Raw genomic sequence first — 20,012 nt, 5'->3', positions numbered from 1 at the left:
AGCTCTACTCTGAGCCCCTCCTGATGAAAATCACAATCAGTTTTTTCTTTCATGAGCTGCCAGCGTTTGTCTCATTGCAGATCTTGGTTGCATTGGACTTGAATATTTTTCTGAAGCTGCTTTAGCCTCAGGTTTTGGTAATCGTCATTCCTTTAACTACTGGAGAGCGAGTTCAGTGCTGTCCTAACGTAACAGTCAGGAGCCTTCTGTTTGCAAATGGCCTCTTACATAAAAATGTGTGCTATGCAGAAGTGCATCTCACGTACTGTGCCACTACAGCTGTGACAACGCAATCCACAGATTACCTTTAATGTACTTCAGTAATCATGGCATATCATTTTAATTTACATCTGTTCATTTTCTAAGTAACTAAATAGATTTTTGGATGTGGAAGTAGTGGTGTGCTGGAGGTGGGTTGCAAAGTGGCTTGCAGAAAGCAGGTTCAGGCCACTGAGGGATCAGCTGATGTGGGTTTATCCACAGAGCTGCAGAGCCAGTCTGAAGTAACACTGTCTCATTTATTCAACACTACAAGTTTCAGTAGTGATTATTTTTGTGTGTCAAGCTTCTTTTTATATTTTTAATGACAAGAAACATGTTTAGTGGTGTTTGTTTTTTTTTTTTGGGGGGGGGGGGGGGGGGGGTCATTCCTTTTAAAGCTCAACTTCTGTTGTTTTTAGTTTTTATCTGACTTGAATCCCAACACTGGGAAGAAACAGAAAATGTATTTTTGGGATTACCAGATGTCATGAAAAGCTGAGTGAAACTGGAGCTCCAGCTCTGATCTAACTGCCATAACAGCCTCGTCTGTTCCAAAGCTTAACTCCTGAAATCCAGCTCTTTAGAAATAAATCAATACGAGGACTGAGACGTGGTTAGGAAGGATAAAAAGGTTCATCTCTGATCATCTTTGTTTGCTTACATGTTTTGGTATGCATATCCAATGGGCTGCATTCATTCTACGCTCAAAAGCAAACATTAGAAATACTGTTTGTTTAATAAGAGCTTTGTTTTCCTACAGCTCAGATGTTAAAGGGCTCGCGCTGACAGACGGTGGAAGGCAGCTCAGCAGCTGCATGCTGTTCTCCAGGCACACTGATGGATGTATCCATCGAACGGAAATACCTCGAGCCCTTTAACGACTAAATCCATCTGTTTCTTTTCTCTTAATCTCAGGACCTGACGGCCTTGGTAGCCAACGGCACGGTGACCAGCAAGCCTCCCGTCACTTTACGGTTGGTCATCCCAGCGAGCCAGTGCGGTTCCCTCATCGGCAAAGGCGGGTCTAAGATCAAGGAGATCAGAGAGGTGAGCCGCTCGACAAGATGAAGTCTCTGTCGTAAAATCGGGCATTGCAGGAACGTTTTCCACTTTCCAAGAAGACATCAAACCAGATATGAGTTACTGCTGATTAACTGCTGATTAGCTAGTGCTCGATGAACAAGAGTGAAAGACCTAAACGACTTAAATATTGGCTCCTGCTTCTGGAAAAAAAAATACACACTTTATTTTAGATTTTTAAAAATCCATACACACTGTGGGAGCATAAGTGCTGGGCCACCGACACATGAGGCCTACAGGAGCTGCTGGCCATGGAAACCCACTGTGAAGCTCCCAGCCTGCAGTTTCTGTGCTGATGTTCATGCCAGAGAAGGTTTGACTCTCCAAGTCCTGTAGTGAGATGAAGGGCTTGGTTGGTGCCTCACATCAGGTCCGGTGTCATTTACACGAACTGTGAAGCGTCTGATGACGCAGAACAGAGCCATGAAAGTTTTGTGGCTGCAGTCAGGAGGTTGGTGGTTCTGTCCCTGTCTGCTGCAGTCTGATTGGCTAATATCCTTTGGCAAGATAAATTCAGATAAATTATCTCCAATGAAATGGTGAATGCCTGAAAGTTGTTCGTGGTGCTCTACTCACAGAACGCTATTTTATTCTAATCAAAACTTGTGAAGATACAAAAAACAAAACTACATCTGATGATAAAGATATCCTTAACAAAAATGTTTACCGAGTAAAATTTACATTTTTGAGCTCTAAAAGCCCCGTTCAGTCTGTCACCCATGACCCCAGATGTCAGAGAGAGGGAGCTGTTGAGTCTTGTCCTGTTTAATTTAGGATATAAACCCAGCACCGGCGTGGAACTGACTCGCTGTCTCTAATAGTCTGTTTGAGATTTAACCAGCAGAAAGTTAATCTGCATTTTACTGAGCAGAAGCTGCTTGGGCTTGTCTGACAGAGCAGACCCTGTTTGTAACAGGCTTTAATGGGCAGCTCTGTTTACAACCTGGGCACAGTGGAGAGAATGCAAATGAATGTTATTTTAGTATACCGTGACTGGCTTCTGTGCAAGTTTGACTCAAAGGTCATAAACATCAATCCAGCAGACAGGAAGACTCAAACATGAGCTCCCATATTTAGATACTAACTTTGACCCCGACTGGATGCTTGTCAGACTGAAACCTTGTGCAATAATGTGAACACACACAGTGTGAAACAAGACCTTGAAAACTTCACAAAGGCTTCAGTGTGAATGTTGGGTCGCACATCTGACAGCATCCGCCGCAGCATGAGCCAGCTAATTAAGGGAAAATGGTAAATGGCCTGTATTTGTACAGCGCTTTACTAGATCTGAATTCCACAAGCGCTGAAACTTTTATTCATTTCGCTTTGGCTTTCTTACTAAATATCCTGAAACTACCACTTTGAATAGTCTTTGCTTAACTTTGAGTGCGTGAACTTCATGTCTATTAATATACAATCTGACACGTGACCTTCTGAGTTGTCAAAAAACACTTTTTGGGGCCTCATGTAGCATCTGACAGCATTCTCTCTGCTTATATTTTTAGGGTACAGAATCACTGCTGTGTGTGTTTCTTTGTGTGTACAGACGACAGGTGCGCAGGTTCAGGTGGCAGGTGACCTCCTCCCCAACTCCACAGAGAGAGAAGTGACGATATCAGGGAGCCAGGACGCCATCATCCAGTGTGTTAAACTCATCTGCACTGTAATCCTCGAGGTACGTGAGTGAGGCCAAACAGGAAAACTGAGTGAAATTAACGAGAAAGTACTGTAGAAAATGTTCAAATGCCTGGTTTCCACAAAGCTGTGAAGTTTGGGGCTGAAAACCAGAGCCTGTGTGGAAACTCCAACAGCTGCAGTTCCGCTAAAGGCCACTCGGGGGTGGCTCCAGCAGTGAGTCAGTCCCCATAGACTCCCGTGTTAAAACTTTACAGCAGAAATAAACATGTTTACAACCTGGTACAAAAACCATTTTGGTCTCTATGGAGATTTTCCCTCTTCATAACATCATTAGGGGCGTGGCCTCTCTGACTAAGAGGTGAATGGTGACACAGGCGGTCATAGCTGCTAGCTGTCTGCTAGGCTTCACCTCAACTAACTGGAGTCAGCGAACGTGTTTGTGGAGCCTTTTAGAGGATTTTTAATTATCTGACCAATGATATGGCTGCTGTGGGGCTAGTTGTATTAACAGATCGTCCAAAAAGTGTGACCTCCTTCTAGGATTTTATATTTTTACATGGTGTCTGTGTTTGTGTGAGGGAAGCATGCAGTCTATTGATGTTGCTTGCTAACCTGATGACTTAGCAGACCCTAAAAAACCTTTTATCTGCAGAGAAATGAAATGCAAGGTGTGAAAAAGCAAGGCGTTAAAGGTGTTTGAGGCAGTGATGAACCTTCTGGCTCCATTAAACATGATATTACGTTAGCTAAAATACTAACGTTGAGGTTTTAAAATACTAGTTGGTGACATCAGAGTGTCTCCATTCATTGCATACAGTCTGTGGCTGATGCTCTGCAGGTTCATCACTGCCTCAAACACCTTTAACGCTGCTTTTTCAGCATTCCTGTTTTCACACATTGCAGCTGCTTTGGTGCACATTTCTCCTCAGTGCAAGTTTTTGTTTTTTGGATGTGTGCATTATCTGGTGGGTGGTTGCTATGACAACAGCCTTATGTGCCTTCATCCTTTTCTAAGCTAACCTTTACACCTTAATAATTAGTCAAAATGTCTGACATCATCTTACGTGATTAGTTCAAGGCTTTCTCTTCGTATCGGTATTTCTAGATTTGTCATTTTGTGACACGAGCATCATCGCCATCCTTCCCTGATCTATTATTACCATCACACTCGTGACACTCAAGACACAAAGCTTTTTTCTTCATCTGATGCAACCTGATGCTAATTTTGAAATAACAGAGCCGCAGGAGTGATTCTTTTAAAAATTTATGCAGCGGCTCTGTAATGATGCACACTCGTCTGCGCTTTATTACCACTACATTACATTTTTGTGAGATTTCGTGCTCCTTTCCAATAATCTTCAAAATGGAAACAGTAAAATTTATAATTCATGATTGTATTATAATTAATCAGAGACTGCAGTCATTAAGGAGAGCACGTCTCGAGGATTAGAAGCAGAAACTGAGAAATCAAAGGCTTCAGGAGCTCATTGGTATTCCAAGCACCTTAATCTGCGATGAGAAAGGAGGAGCAGAAAAGAAATAAAAATGCTGACCTTATTTAAACTTCATTCACTTTCAAGTGCTGGTACTTATTGTCAATGTGAAGTTGCATGCCTCCATTCACACTTTGTTTGATCTCAGTAAGAAATCTTTTGATGTACTTTGGTCCTCTGATGGACTGTTGTCTCCCTGCCATCCACCCTGTGCATGCTTGGAAGTGATGCATCCAAACAGCATGTTGGGATAAATGAATGAGAAATCTATTTTTCTGTGAAGTCCTGTTGTCGGACGTAGAGTAGAGGTTTCTGCTGCAGCTTCACTTTATTCCACGGTGAATTTAGAGGGAACGAAATCTCAGAACTCAACAAAAATGCCAATGTAGACGGAAAAAAATTGATTCTGTTCATCTGGACGTAGTGTTTTCAGTCTCAGCTGACTGCAGGTTTTCCCAACCTTATATAAAGTACCTGAACTGCTCAGACAGCCAGCTCTCAGCCAAAGCGCCCATGTCCCCAACTTTAAGCCTTAATACATTTAAAAATAAAAAAGAGAAAGACAAACTATCCCACGTACAGTTGTTATATTATAAAGTGTAAATATGTTTGTTTGTTTGTTTGTTTTCTGGTGAAATTTTGGATGTTTTAGCACGAGAGTCAGTTAGCACTGCCTCAAGTGGACATTACAGGAACTGCATTGTTTTTGTACTTTTAAACTTCCTTTTTTTTCCCTTTTTATTGTAAAAACTCAATCCATGAAGACAAAATATATGTATCACTTAAACTGTAAAGTAATAGTGGGGTACTGAGGTAGGAACAATATCCTCATATATTAAAGCATTAATCAGCATTGCGTCATTATAATGGCAGGTTATCACATTGTTACCAGGATATATTTCTGTCTGCCTCACAGACGTGTGTGTTTGCACATTTTTACCCCAGTTCTAGCCTCTTGTTACCCACTTACTTATATTTGAGTGCTGTTGATACTAGGGCTGCCACGATTTGTCGACAAAATCGTTGAAGACTAATTCAATAGTCGATGCGTCGTTTGAACCTTGTAAGATCCTGAAAGACGCTGGAATAAGTAGTAGGATTTAAGAGGGTAATAACAGACTGAAACAGAAGATGGCAGCAATGCATCTACAAGGATGCCAAAGTTAAGTCTGGGAGCATAAAGAAGAATAATGTCCAATGCAAAATCTGCACAATGGAACTTGCCTTCCATGGCGGCACGACGGCGATGCACGAGCATCTGAAAAGGAAGCACGTCATGGCTTCTGATGACGAAGTGGTACAGTCATCTCAGTAAGCGAATTGGCTAGTTAGCTGCTAACATTAGCGTAAACAGCGAGCTACTTACTCATATTGATAGCTGTAAATGTTACGTTACAGTACTGCAAAAAAATATGTTCGTCTTCAATGGACTTTGTCACCAACAACTTGCACACATCGGCACACAATTTGGGGGCCTTTCGGTTTGTTGCTACAATCTGCAAATTTCACTAAAGGTTTAATAAACTATCATCTTGTCTTTATTTTTAGTTAGCACATACCTTAAACACTTCCAGCTGTAAGCTAATGATAGTTATATAAGATCAGATGCATGCTGGTGCAATAAGCTGTAGTTTTACGTCCAATGGATGCATGATCTGATTAGTCGATTAGACTAGTCGACTATCAAAATAATCGTTTGTGGCAGCCCTAGTTGATACAAGAGTGGGATGGATATTGGACATTACTTTGGAAAGTAAGCGATTTCCACAGATTACCTTCTTGTATCTTAATGCCCTACTATTACCATAAAAACTATAAGAGAAAGCATTTATAAAATGCACACATAAATGAAAAATATAAAGGCTGAAGTAAATATGAATTATCAACATGCAGGGCCCGTGATGTGAGAAATCCCAGTCTCTGGGGTCTACCGGTCACCCCCCCCCCCCCCCACCCCCCACCTCTGTGCAAACTGTGAATGAGTGTGAGGGGGAATCCTGTTCTGCAAAGCCAAATGTTTTGCAGAATATGTGAAAACTTGTTTCATTTGATTACGTATTCATATTTAAATTGAGCGCTGACAGGTCATCATTAAGAATCTCATCAGCTAAAACAATTAGCCTAGACTCTCTGGGTGTATCCTACAACCAGAACTTAATGAGCTGCAGTGGATCGCAGCATGATGAATATGACATTAGTAGAGTGCCTGTGTAATAAAAGCGCTCAGCATGCAGCAGGAAAAGCCGTGATTCCCTCATTTCAACCGCATCAGCAATTCAGACAAACACAACAATCCAGCAGCACAGCAAGTTTAAATAAGAGCCGCTTGGCTTTTATGATGTTGTGTAGCAATAATGAAATAAACTCATGTTGCTGCTTAATGTCCCTTTGATGTCTCCCTGTTGCACCAAACACACAATAAGATAAAAATGGATGAAACATTAGCCGACACTTGATGATCAGTCACTCAGAGAATGTACTGTACAGGCTTAATAGGCTTAATATCCCAAATTAAATATAAAGCACGGTTGTTTCCCAGCCTCTGAAGTATTGAACCCCCTTCTGCTTCTATAAAAAATGATAGTTTTCAGCAGCAAAACTTATCACATATTAAATGATGAGCTTTATGCATTTAAAGATCTATCTCGTAGTCTTTTTAACTAAATCCTTCCAAGTTGGAAAAACATAAAAGCATATCTGTAATGTTAGAGGTTCTGCTGTTCTCCTGCAGCCAGAACTGCCATCCACTATTTTTTGGGTGACCACAGTTGGTGCAACTATCAGCAATCAATCAATTTAGTGCCCTTACTATATAACCACTGATGGTTTTTGCTTAGATTATGGCATCAGTGAAGTGGACCTACCACTCCGATGTCGTCACTACTGTGTATTAATGTGTATGTCCAAAAAAAAATCCCCCACTGCAAGCTCGGGTCCTCAGCCAGAGGCCTGGGAGCTCTACTGGACAGAGATCTCGGATGTTGTTCCTGGGATCTGCAGGAGCCACTCCCCTAGCTTTGGGGTCACTGCACCGAGTGCTGCGATTACAACGGTTACCTTCACCCTCCGCATCTTCTTGAGCTGCTCTTTCAGCCATTGGTACTTCCCAGGTTCTCATGTTCCTTCTTCTTGATGTTGCTATCACTCGGTATCGCTACATCTATCACTACGGGTCTCTTCCTCTGCTGGTTCACTACTACACTACAGTTCGTCTTGTGATTGGAAGGTTGCCGGTTCGAGCCCCGGCTCGTACAGTCTTGGTCACTGTGTCCTTGGGCAAGACATTTCACCTACCGCCTACTGGTGTTGGCCAGAGGGGCCGATGGTGCGATATGGCAGCCTCGCTTCTGTCAGTCTGCCCCAGGGCAGCTGTACCTGTAGCTGCCTCCACCAGTGTGTGAATGTGAGTGTAAATGAATAGTGGAATTGTGAAGCGCTTTGAGGGTCTCGAAAAGCACTATAGAAATGCAATCCATCATTAATTATATCATCAGTTATATCGTTATTGCAAATTTTCAAATGTATATCGTGATAAATATTTTTGGTCATATCGCCCTGCTCTAGTGGTAGTAGGGACTGTCCAGATGTCACATCTTCTAGTAGACTTTCAGAGGATGCTTCACGTAGTCTTCGTAATCGGCCAGGAGGATCCAGGGTAGAGCTGTTATCCATTATCTCAGGTCAGCCGCTCTCGCACTCAAGGCCTTCAACGCACCAGTTGTTCTTGGGGTTTGGTGTCCAGTCTCAGAGGGTAGGGCTGATGATATCTCCCACCTCAAAAGTCAAGGAAACCACAGGACACATCCAAAAATGTTTCATCACAACGCTGGTAAAATGTTGCCTTGGTGGTTAAAATTTAAACAGGGTAATGACAAAAAGTACCTTTAACCCATATCGCAAGCTCATCCCTAAACTAACCAAGTAGTTTTTAGTGTTAAACCCAATCTATTAAACACAAGCGCCTCAATGGGGAGTCAGATTTGTAAGTTATTATTCCAACACTCGCCTTCCAATGTTTCAACACTGATTTCATGCTAAAGATATAAAGCAGCTGGTTTTGCCCTTGAATAACAGTGAGACACACACACAATGGTAAAACACAGCTCAGCACTACAATTGACTTTCTATTGACGTTGCTTTCACAGATGCCAGCCAGTGTTGGGGAGTAACGGAGTACATGTACCAGCATTACATACTTAAAATACAAAATATGAGTAACTGTATTCCGTTACAGTTACCGTTTAAAAAGGTGGTATTCAGAATACAGTTACTTTGTTGAAATAAATGGATTACACGGCGGTCTTTTCCTGTTTCATATGCTCGGCTGTGTCCTCTCTGTTTTTGGTAATTCCAGGCTGGTGGAAACCCAAACAAAACACACATTAAGAGGCTCTGATGTCTGTGTCTCAATCTCATGGCCCATGTCTCCTCTACTTGTGCCCCGAATAGTGATGTGAAGAAATATTTTTAAAAATTATTATTCAAAAAATGATTTAATATGAAGGCAATAGGCAGAGTGTTACAGGCATCGCCCTAAAGAAAGTACGAGCTGTCACGGAGCAGAAACGGGAGCTGGAAGCATGTAAATATAATAATAACCACTGCAGCCAAACAGAGAGCCTGACGAGCCCAGCTGTAAGTAAGCTGTTAAGACTCGACTGTACGCTGCGTTTGTGTTTTCCTCCGAAATAATAAGTTCCAGAATAGTTTTCTACACGAGATCGCTGCAAAAAGTGCAGCCTTACCTAATGTCCACCTACTGTTACTCATTTATATTAAGATTTAAACATCTGGTTGGTGTTGGTGTGGAGAGTAACCTTCAGTAATAGTAATAAATCACACAGCAATAGGACATTAATGTAGTTGTAAAAAGCATGATAATATAAAAAGTAAATATATAAAGTATATATATACATAAAGTAATCCAAAGTATTCAGAATATTCGTCATATAATCTGTAGTGGAATACATTTTAGAGGTAACCTTCCCAACGCTGATGCCAGCACATAATTGGACCCCATTATTTGCCACCACCACCTTAAGATTCTTCATATGTTTGTGCCTATAACCTCACCTCTGACTGTCTTTTCTTTATCTGTAGTCTCCACCAAAAGGAGCGACTATTCCATACCGACCCAGCCCGACTCCGGGAACTGTACTGCTGGCAGGAAACCAGGTAAGCTGTTGGAGAATGATGGTAATTAACATCCTGCTGGAAATCATGTACCACTGTAAAGGTCCTTCAGATGAACCGTAACAGGGAGCAAAACATAAAATATGCAAGACGGCAGGAAAATGATAGATGGAGCAGACAGAACAAAATAATGCAGGTATCCGGTGATGAAAGTAGTATGAGAGTGGCAGAATAAAGGAAATGATTAATGAAAGCAGAACAAACAGATTTATAGACGGAAGAAAATCAGGTAACAGAAGGAAGCATGAAAGGAGGAGAGGCAGAGATGTTGGTGAGAGAGGCACGGGCGGACGGATTAATGGGTCAGATAGACGCGTAGATGAAGGGGATTTAGGGAGGTATGAAGAAATGATGGATGTATGGGAGTACTGAGGAAGAGATGGAGGAGTGGACGGATGAGTGAGTCGATACATAATTTATTATTCAAGAATATGCTTTGGTTTGCAATTTCAGTGTCAGACAGAATACCCACATGGTCGCTTACCCTCTTATGTTTTTTCCATGCACAGACACAGTCATGTTTCCATCTTTTCAGAGGAGATCAAACTGCCTTACTTTAATTTCCTGGATGTAGACTAAACTTAATCTAGAACAGCAATTTCCTTCAAATGGCTCAACAGGCAACTTTTGGTCCTCACAAAAAACCGAGGTCCCCGCAAGTCATTAAATAGATTTATGTCCCCACAACATCAGTAATACAAGTATGGATGTGTACACACACACAGTCCACTTGCTAAGTTGTAGGGTGTAGGCGGCTCCTGTCACACCAGTTCAGTATGATAAAATGATGCTTTTTTATGACGACTCACAATTCTTAAGTATTCACTAGAGAAAACATTTGTCGCTGCTGGAGAGGAAACCTTGGTTTGTCTGTGTTTCTGTGAATGAATTTGTTGGATTGGAACGTTTTCACCAAATTCTACTATATATGATTTTTATTTCCAGACCAGATTGTTATCTCTTCCAGGGAAGTCATGTGATCATCCATTTGATAGCATCCTTGAAAGGCTGGGGACGGATTTGAACAAATATGGGGACTGGTTGAACTTGATTCACTTTTAGATACAATCTGATTCTATAACCAGGAATTTGTGGAAAATGGTTTTTGTTCCAAAATAGGGCAAAACTTTGCATCATGTAAGATCAGATGGACATCTATCAGGTCATTGGTGACCCATCCAAGGCTACGATTAAGATATTGTTTGTTTGTAGCTGAACTTTTCCTTGTTTGGAACACCTCATAATGGAAAGACACTGGTGTCAAATATATTTGAGTTCAACTTAAAACTATCTTGTAGTTTCTATAAATTTGCCTTAGACATGTTTGGGCTGGTGCCCTGGTGCATATTACATGATCGGTGATCTCAAAATTAACTTAGATTTTCCTTCAAAGGTCTTAATATTTTTTACAAAATGTGCATGAAACACTTTATTTTGTTGTGACATCTTTTATTCAGGTAAGAAAAACAAGGTTGCACAAATAGGATGCAATCTGCAATCGATGTAGAAAACCTGAAAAATGAAATTAGATGTTTGTCTGCAGATTCGAAGGTAATCAGTGGGAAGCCACCTCGTAGTAAAAACAAAACAATGGATTTGCTGTCTTAAAGATAATTTAAAGTAAAGATATAATAAGAAACGATGCTTTTTGCCTTCTTACCACTTATTCTGCCAAGATGCTCTTCAGGCTGCAGGGATTGATTGTCAGTATAATCACATCAAGTCCCATTTCTGACGATTACACTGTCTATTGGGGATCTTCAGATTAAACCAATAACTCATTGTAATAGATCACCATGTGGAACTGATTTAGGTAATTGTATCATGGTGTTAGAGGATTATAGTCAAGGTTGGAAAGGAAAATCTAGATTATTTATTGATAAAATCAACAGGCCTGTGCCTACTTCTTTTATAAAGGCGCCTGTCCACTCAGTTTGGTTGCCGGGTCTCACGCCTGTCTGTCTGACCACCACGGACCACCGAATTTCTCCGTCTACACCTCCAGTTCTCTCCCTCCTCAACCACCGGACGAAGCCCCCAAATGTTAAGGTTCAAATATTGAGGAAGGAGAGTACAAACAACCATGGTCCAAGAGCTTGGTCAAACAATTGATTTTAATTAAATACACGCGTGGGAAGACCAGCTCCGTTCGCAGACAGCGCTGATTTCCAACCAATCAAAGCGTAAACAGATTTTTTATACCATCAGGGTTTGAATTTAATGACGCCCGCTCATGCGTCATCAGATACAATATTTGCATACGTCAATTCAAAACCACAATGACTTTTAACACAGTTTGAAAAGGAACATTGTCTCTGTCTTCATGGCAGATGTTTCCTGTCAACCCGCTTCTCCAAACCCGCAGTTACAAGACAACATGATTAACCTCTCACCTATAAATGATTCTCTCTAACTGCACTTCTGACTTTTCACCAGAACAGAGGCTCATCCTTACATGTAATCCTCAGAATAACCTGCACTTAGACCCTGCTTTCGGTTTCAGTTCTGCAACAGGCACACTCTGCAAACCTGCAATTTCCTGTCAGCCTGTGGCTTTCTGAAAGACACACACTGTTTAAACATCTGAATGCAATATCAATACTGTAGATTATATTATTAATCTGGACAATAGCAGCAAAATAATTTCCCTGATCTCCACACAGCCTAATAATGTTTCTCCAAGTGTTATTGAACAAAAACAGCACATATTTTACTTGTTTGCATTTGCAGAGTTTACAAATGAAACTGTGACATCTACTAAAATAAATGCTCAGTGATGCTGAGCGCCATAAACCCCAACCTAAACGTTCCTGCATTTACAGAAAGTATTAATCGACAGAGAAAAACATGTTCTGGGTAGAAGTGGCTCAACATTTAGCCCAAGGCTGCTCCAGTGTAAACACAGGTAGAGGATTTTATATCTTTCTAAGTTTCTTAGTCCTGGGGAAAGTCCCTGCAGTGAAATGACAGCTAGAAGCACGAGAAGCTGCTGTTAAGACTCTTTGTGCCTCTGCTAGCTTAAGTCTGGGAGTCTCTTGGCCCTTTGACAGTCAGTAGAAACACATTTATGGCCCTTTGTGAGTCACTGTGTTACGGCTGTGCTACAAAATCTCTCTGTGTGTTTCTTTAAGCGTAACCCCAGAGATTCCCAGCGTACCGCAGTCACATCCTTCCCGTTTAACCCGTTGACCTTGTAAAGTTGTTCTTGTTGAGCTTGGATTACACCACTGTTATTGACTCTTATCGACAAGGCACAAACTGGAAATGTGGTCGTCCAGATTTCTAAAGAAACTGAAGCTACAGAAGCACAAGCAGCATGTTTCGTTCCTCAGAATCATCCAGATTCTGCTACATTTAATTTTTCATCAAACCCAACACACCAGAGGAAGACAGCCTGAAGATGCTGAGTTGGGGCTAAAAGCTCACAGGTCAGGCGGTGGTGACAACAAACATCTCTCCTTCTAGAGACCCAGTTAGCATGAATGCAGCCTTCCTGTGTGCTGATAGGTTGATTTGGCTTAGTGACAAAGAACAGCTTCATGGTTTGTAGCATTTGGTGATTTATGAATATAAAACAGAAAAAGACTTCATGATAATCGACGTGATTGTTAAAATTGAAACAGCCTCAGAATTGCGAGCAAGATCATTTTGCACTGAGTACAGGGAGTGCAGAATTATTAGGCAAATGAGTATTTTGTCCACATCATCCTCTTCATGCATGTTGTCTTACTCCAAGCTGTATAGGCTCAAAAGCCTACTACCAATTAAGCATATTAGGTGATGTGCATCTCTGTACTGAGAAGGGGTGTGGTCTAATGACATCAACACCCTATATCAGGTGTGCATAATTATTAGGCAACGTCCTTTCCTTTGGCAAAATGGGTCAAAAGAAGGACTTGACAGGCTCAGAAAAGTCAAAAATAGTGAGATATCTTGCAGAGGGATGCAGCAGTCTCAAAATTGCAAAGCTTCTGAAGCGTGATCATCGAACAATCAAGCGTTTCATTCAAAATAGTCAACAGGGTCGCAAGAAGCGTGTGGAAAAACCAAGGCGCCAAATAACTGCCCATGAACTGAGAAAAGTCAAGCGTGCAGCTGCCAAGATGCCACTTGCCACCAGTTTGGCCATATTTCAGAGCTGCAACATCACTGGAGTGCCCAAAAGCACAAGGTGTGCAATACTCAGAGACATGGCCAAGGTAAGAAAGGCTGAAAGACGACCACCACTGAACAAGACACACAAGCTGAAACGTCAAGACTGGGCCAAGAAACATCTCAAGACTGGTTTTTCTAAGGTTTTATGGACTGATGAAATGAAAGTGAGTCTTGATGGGCCAGATGGATGGGCCCGTGGCTGGATTGGTAAAGGGCAGAGAGCTCCAGTCCCACTCAGACGCCAGCAAGGTGGAGGTGGAGTACTGGTTTGGGCTGGTATCATCAAAGATGAGCTTGTGGGGCCTTTTCGGGTTGAGGATGGAGTCAAGCTCAACTCCCAGTCCTACTGCCAGTTTCTGGAAGACACCTTCTTCAAGCAGTGGTACAGGAAGAAGTCTGCATCCTTCAAGAAAAACATGATTTTCATGCAGGACAATGCTCCATCACACGCGTCCAAGTACTCCACAGCGTGGCTGCAAGAAAGGGTATAAAAGAAGAAAAACTAATGACATGGCCTCCTTGTTCACCTGATCTGAACCCCATTGAGAACCTGTGGTCCATCATCAAATGTGAGATTTACAAGGAGGGAAAACAGTACACCTCTCTGAACAGTGTCTGGGAGGCTGTGGTTGCTGCTGCACGCAATGTTGATGGTGAACAGATCAAAACACTGACAGAATCCATGGATGGCAGGCTTTTGAGTGTCCTTGCAAAGAAAGGTGGCTATATTGGTCGCTGATTTGTTTTGTTTTTGAATGTCAGAAATGTATATTTGTGAATGTGGAGATGTGATATTGGTTTCACTGGTAAAAATAAATAATTGAAATGGGTATATATTTGTTTTATATATATATAATATATATAAAACATATATATATATATATATATAAAACAAATATATATATATATATATATTTGTTTTATATAATATATATAAAACAAATATATATATATATATATATATATATAAAACAAATAAATATATATATATATATATTTGTTTTATATATATATATATATATATATAAAACAAATAAATATATATATATATATATATATATATATATATATATATATATATATATATATATATATATATATATATATAAAACAAATAAATATATATATATATATATATATATATATATATATATATATATATAAAACAAATAAATATATATATATATATATATATATATATATATATATATAAAACAAATAAATATATATATATATATATATATATATATATATATATATATAAAACAAATAAATATATATATATATATATATATATATATATATATATATATATATATATAAATATATATTTGTTTTTTGTTAAGTTGCCTAATAATTATGCACAGTAATAGTCACCTGCACACACAAATATCCCCCTAAAATAGCTAAAACTAAAAACAAACTAAAAACTACTTCCAAAAACATTCAGCTTTGATATTAATGAGTTTTTTGGGTTCATTGAGAACATGGTTGTTGTTCAATAATAACATTATTCCTCAAAAATACAACTTGCCTAATAATTCTGCACTCCCTGTATGCTCATCTCATGCTTGCATACTTTAAGAGCCACAGAAATAATAAGTTCACTGATATCATTGAATACTAAATGTGGATATTAACTGTTATGAGCCTGATATTTGTCACCCTGGTGTTGTTTTTGTAAACCAGAGAATTGAACTGAATGAAAGCTGAATGATCCAAATATTCTGACCTCGTTTGCCCCCAATTAGCACTTTCTGCTCACGCATAACAAAACCAAAGTAGAAAAATCCTGCACGATTTCTCCCTGTAGGGTTTTCAAAGTACCTTGAATTCTGAAAAGTTTGCTTTGAAAACTCTGATGCTTAATTGGTTGCAGAAATCTTGCCGTGTGCGCTCAGGCTCGACGGTGCATCGGAGCTTAGCAGCGCGCAGGTTGTCATTTGGTCAGTCCGAGACCTGCATGATTTTTATTTTTCCCTAAGAGAGTGGCACAACTGAGATCTGTCTGTACTTGATTGATTGATTGATTGGTAATTTATTTCAACATGTGAACAATATACAAGTACATTTAGAAAAGAAATGAGAGAAAAAAAATATACTATACAAATTACATACAAAAAAACATTCTGATTAATTTACATGTTGAAAGGGACTGCAGCACAGATTGTTTGGAGATTGACTTGGACGTCTCTCTGCGTAGTTGTCTGGGGCATTTGGTTATTTGTGGATGAACTCTGAGGCGCTGCTGCAGTCAGCGGTGGGACAGTTTGTATTTCATCAACTCGAAACCCTAAAATCTCATGTAAAGTAAAATCAATGCTGAAGAAGATTCAATAAAACAAGGTCCTTTATAACTTTAGTGCATCAAAGTTTTCCACCAGCACTTTAGTTTAAGTGACAGAGACAGAAATCAGTCGTTGTGTTTGCTTGTTATTCTGCAGAGCTGCATATTTGAACAAAAGCTCAAGCTAGACGGAGTCTAAAGAAACCCTTTCATGTCCTCAGTTTAACGTTTGGGGAAAGCTAGTTTACTATAAGCCAAGATCAGTGAGATTACTACTGCACTGATGCTTCCTACACTGATTTCCAGTGAGTGGCAGGTTGCAAACTTTAGACACAATTATGACATCTTAGATTAGCTTGTCGGACCTCCGGTCACAACATTACGTTCATTCAGTTTTATTTTTTATACCTGCAAAGACAAAAATGATGGAAGCCCAACAAGGTAACAGTAGAGAGGAAAAACATCCCTTTTAACAAGAAACGAATAATAAAAACATTGAGACAGAGATGGTTCGTTTACCAGATGAATAAATTAGATGGAAAAATCAAGATTAGTTGTAAAGAAAACATTTGAGAATAATGGAATCAAATCATTTTACAAATACTCCATTAATCACAGCCTTCAATAACCAAAACATGTTTAAAAGTGTGGAACTGTGAGTAACTTCAGACACAGAACCTCAGACTGCAGCGTTTTTGGTTGTTTGTACACATGCGTGTGCAGGACGCGTTAATGCTTCAGTACATGCCACTTTATTTCACTACAGTCTACATGACATTAGCAAAGTACTGCAGAACCATCTGCTTCACTTTCCACCTCATTTACAACAGAAAGAGGCCGGGGCGCTGTATAAGAGCCAAGAACCAATCACTAGCTGGCGTGAAATATTAATATTTTAAACGAATGGCGTTATTAGTGCTGCGTAGCAGAGGAGTAACATTGAAACGTCTAGTTGGCCGATCGCACACGTCACTAAAGCGTGACGTCGCTGTTCCGTTTCATGCGTTCCTTCTCTGGTTTTCAGCGTCGCCACCTTGAGCCGGCCGTTGGTGTGGGGGGGGGGCTATAAAAATAAGACTGATGCAAATTGAATCTCAGCCATCTTGTTAAAACAAATGACTTGTTAAAACAAGTCATTTCAGTGCATCTCCAGGCAGTTTGGCCTTTGGAGACGGTCTCAGCGGTCCGACAGCATCGGCACACCTTTGGCGTCACGCTGCCTTCACGCTGCCACGTGGCAGTTTTCTTTCAGAGAATGATAAAGTATTTATTCTGCTCCACTTCATCTTCTCATCTAGCAGTAAATGGGAAACTAAATGAACTCTTGATGGTTTCTTACTGATTTCTGCTTCTCATTGCAGAATCACATGGAAAACCTGTTTTTGTTACTTGTTCTGTGCGTCTGGTCTTTGCTGGCTTTACCTTTGCTTTTCAAAATGTCTTACAAATAAATACACAATGACTCTGAGCTCTTGCAGCAGCAGAGGAAACACTTATGTAATCAGCTGAGTAACACTGCTCACATGAGGTTAAAGCAACTTACAGCCGATTCAGTGACATAAAGAAAATAGTTTTTAAGGACACTCGTAAAATTAAAGGCCACATTTTTCTTATTAAATTAACACAATTATTGCTGCTTTTACAGTTAGTGAGACATTGTTGGTATAATGCTTTCATAAGTATGATAATAATTGTTTCTTTATAAGGTAAAAGCTGGGATCAGTTTCAGTTCCTTTACGTAGTCTTACTAACTCAAGTTTAATAGTCTCATGAGGTGACTGTGCATGACTTTAATTTCTAGGGGAGATTTGACCCAGCTTGACATTAGTTAGTGTGTAACAGTGTCCACGCTGCATGCCTCACACAGGTTTAGCTGTACGTCGAACAGCTGTGGCGATGAAGGATCCCGAGCCGCTCTGCAGTGACCAGGTTGTTCATGTTTGATCAGTTCTGAGCTCTAACCGTGGCGTTGACTCTGCTTGTGTCTCTCTGTGCCGGCTGAAGGTGTTCGAGGCTTCAGACTTTGGCTCTCACCCCCTGTTCTCAGTGGCACAGGGAGGAGTGGACCTGCAGCAAGTGAGTATGGCCGCCTGGGGGCAAGGGTCGAGGGTCAAAGGTCACTGCATCACTGCCTTTGTTTCCATCTACCAACGAGCTGCTTTGACTGGAAGCTGGGCTGGAAAGATGGAAACATTTAGAGCTGCAGTCAGCTGCTCCAGACTGAAATGTGTTCACTATACGATGTAATGAGAAGCCCTGCAAACATTTGTAAAAGTTTAATGATTTAATTTTGCGAGTACAAATATATGCACTGCTCAAAAGATTAGAGAACACACTGAAAACACATCTATCAGCACTGATATGGACTCAGCGTTAGGAATGAAAGGACCTGCACAGCTCTGAAAATCAAAGTGATGATGCATCAGGCTAGCCACTGCAGCAACTCCAAACGGTACTCAGCAGTTTGTCCACGTGCTTGTCTTGTATGCTTGTCTGAAAATGGCGGCGCACGCTCCTAATACGATGAACGGTGTCCTGGGGGATGTCCTCCTAGATCAGGACAGTCTGAGGGGCAACCTGGTGACATCCAAGAGGTCTCCTATTAGATTTAGATCAGACGAGCCCGAGGACCATCGGTGGCATCGATTCCTTCATCCTCCAGGAACTGCCTGCACGCTCTCACCACATGTCGTACACCAGGAGGAACCCAGGACACACTGCACCAGCGCCATACCTGATGGCAGTCAGGGTGCTGCTGCCTGGCCTGTACAGGCCTGTGCGTCCATCGCTGATTGACCACCAAACACTCACGCTGAGCGATCTTACAGACATAACGTTCTCCATGAGAGCGTTCCACGTCTGTCACGTGTGCTCAGGGTGAACCTGCTCTCATTTCTGAGAAACTCAGGGCATCTGCTGTGGACCTGCCACTGCTGGTATTCTACGGCCAACGGGGCTCCGTAGTCCCGGGCTGAGAGCACAGGGCCTACTGATGGCCCTCAAGACACAAGACACACCTTCATGAAGTCTGTGTCTGATTGTTTGGTCAGAGACGTTCACACCGGTGGCCTGCTGGAGTTCATTTTCTTGGGCTCATCCTGTTTCTGCACGGTTGAACCTGCAGCCGTGTCCCACAATCTTTGGGCCATTTTGGGAGAACGCCTACTGGCTGCCCCTCCCTGAGCCTGCTTCTTTTGGAGCACCCAGTGCTACTCATGAGAGATGACCTGTCATTGGAGGATCAAGACAAATAAGGTCCCAAACCTTGGGTTTGGCTGCAAATACTAGTAGAAAGGAGTAGAAAAATCTGACTAAACTAAAAGATTTGACAAAGTTTCAAACGTGACGTGTTTGGCAAAAGTTCATAGAACAATATAAAAGTTCCTGAAAAACTCTTTCAAGTGTCTTTATTTGCAAAGTCCTCAGTTTGCTGTTTTATGCAATTCTATTCACATAACTCGAATTTTTCTCAGGATAATTATGTCGTTTTTCAGCTGCACTCAATTTGCAGATCAAACCCTTTCTTCCCATTCGGTCCTCATTCCCCACACAATGCAAAAGCTCGCCTCCTATTTATTCAGATTTTTTGCTTAAATGGTTCATCGCCAACACACGCCAGTGCTTTGTTTCAGTTTTCGCTCTAAATCAACAGATCTTTTTGTTTCGGTCGGTCGTGTGAGGCAGGTAAACAACCGCCTCCCTCGGGCCGGGGAGCGAGCCAAAGGACCCGAATTCAATCATGCTGCTGCTGCGCTGCAGCCGACACTGGCATCGTAAAAACAGATGGTCAGTGCGGTCAAGGATGCCAGATTAACACCTCTGCACAGAGGAGCTCAGTAAACATGAATCTTCTTTTTCACATTAAAAGCAAACAAAATGCAGGCGCACGATAGCCGAGGCTGAGC

The 20,012-nt window shown here is 41.0% G+C and overlaps 1 protein-coding gene across 1 annotated transcript in view; it reads left to right on the top strand.

The window, feature by feature from the left end:
- pcbp4 (poly(rC) binding protein 4) overlaps positions 1 to 20,012 on the top strand; it is a 75,333-nt gene that overhangs the window by 27,695 nt on the left and 27,626 nt on the right. Inside the window, exons 5-8 of the mRNA XM_085354772.1 lie at positions 1,177 to 1,308; positions 2,888 to 3,016; positions 9,573 to 9,647; positions 18,112 to 18,183. Of these exons, the coding sequence (XP_085210898.1) occupies positions 1,177 to 1,308; positions 2,888 to 3,016; positions 9,573 to 9,647; positions 18,112 to 18,183 (408 nt within the window). The remainder of the gene's footprint in view (positions 1 to 1,176; positions 1,309 to 2,887; positions 3,017 to 9,572; positions 9,648 to 18,111; positions 18,184 to 20,012) is intronic.

This window comes from Diplotaxodon limnothrissa, linkage group LG5, assembly GCF_057381915.1.
Source record: "Diplotaxodon limnothrissa isolate DT_005_m linkage group LG5, D_limnothrissa_male_GT1.1, whole genome shotgun sequence".
Taxonomy (NCBI): Eukaryota; Metazoa; Chordata; class Actinopteri; order Cichliformes; family Cichlidae; genus Diplotaxodon; species Diplotaxodon limnothrissa.
The sequence above is the reverse complement of the archived record's forward strand: the minus strand, read 5'-3'. Positions and strand labels throughout refer to the sequence as shown.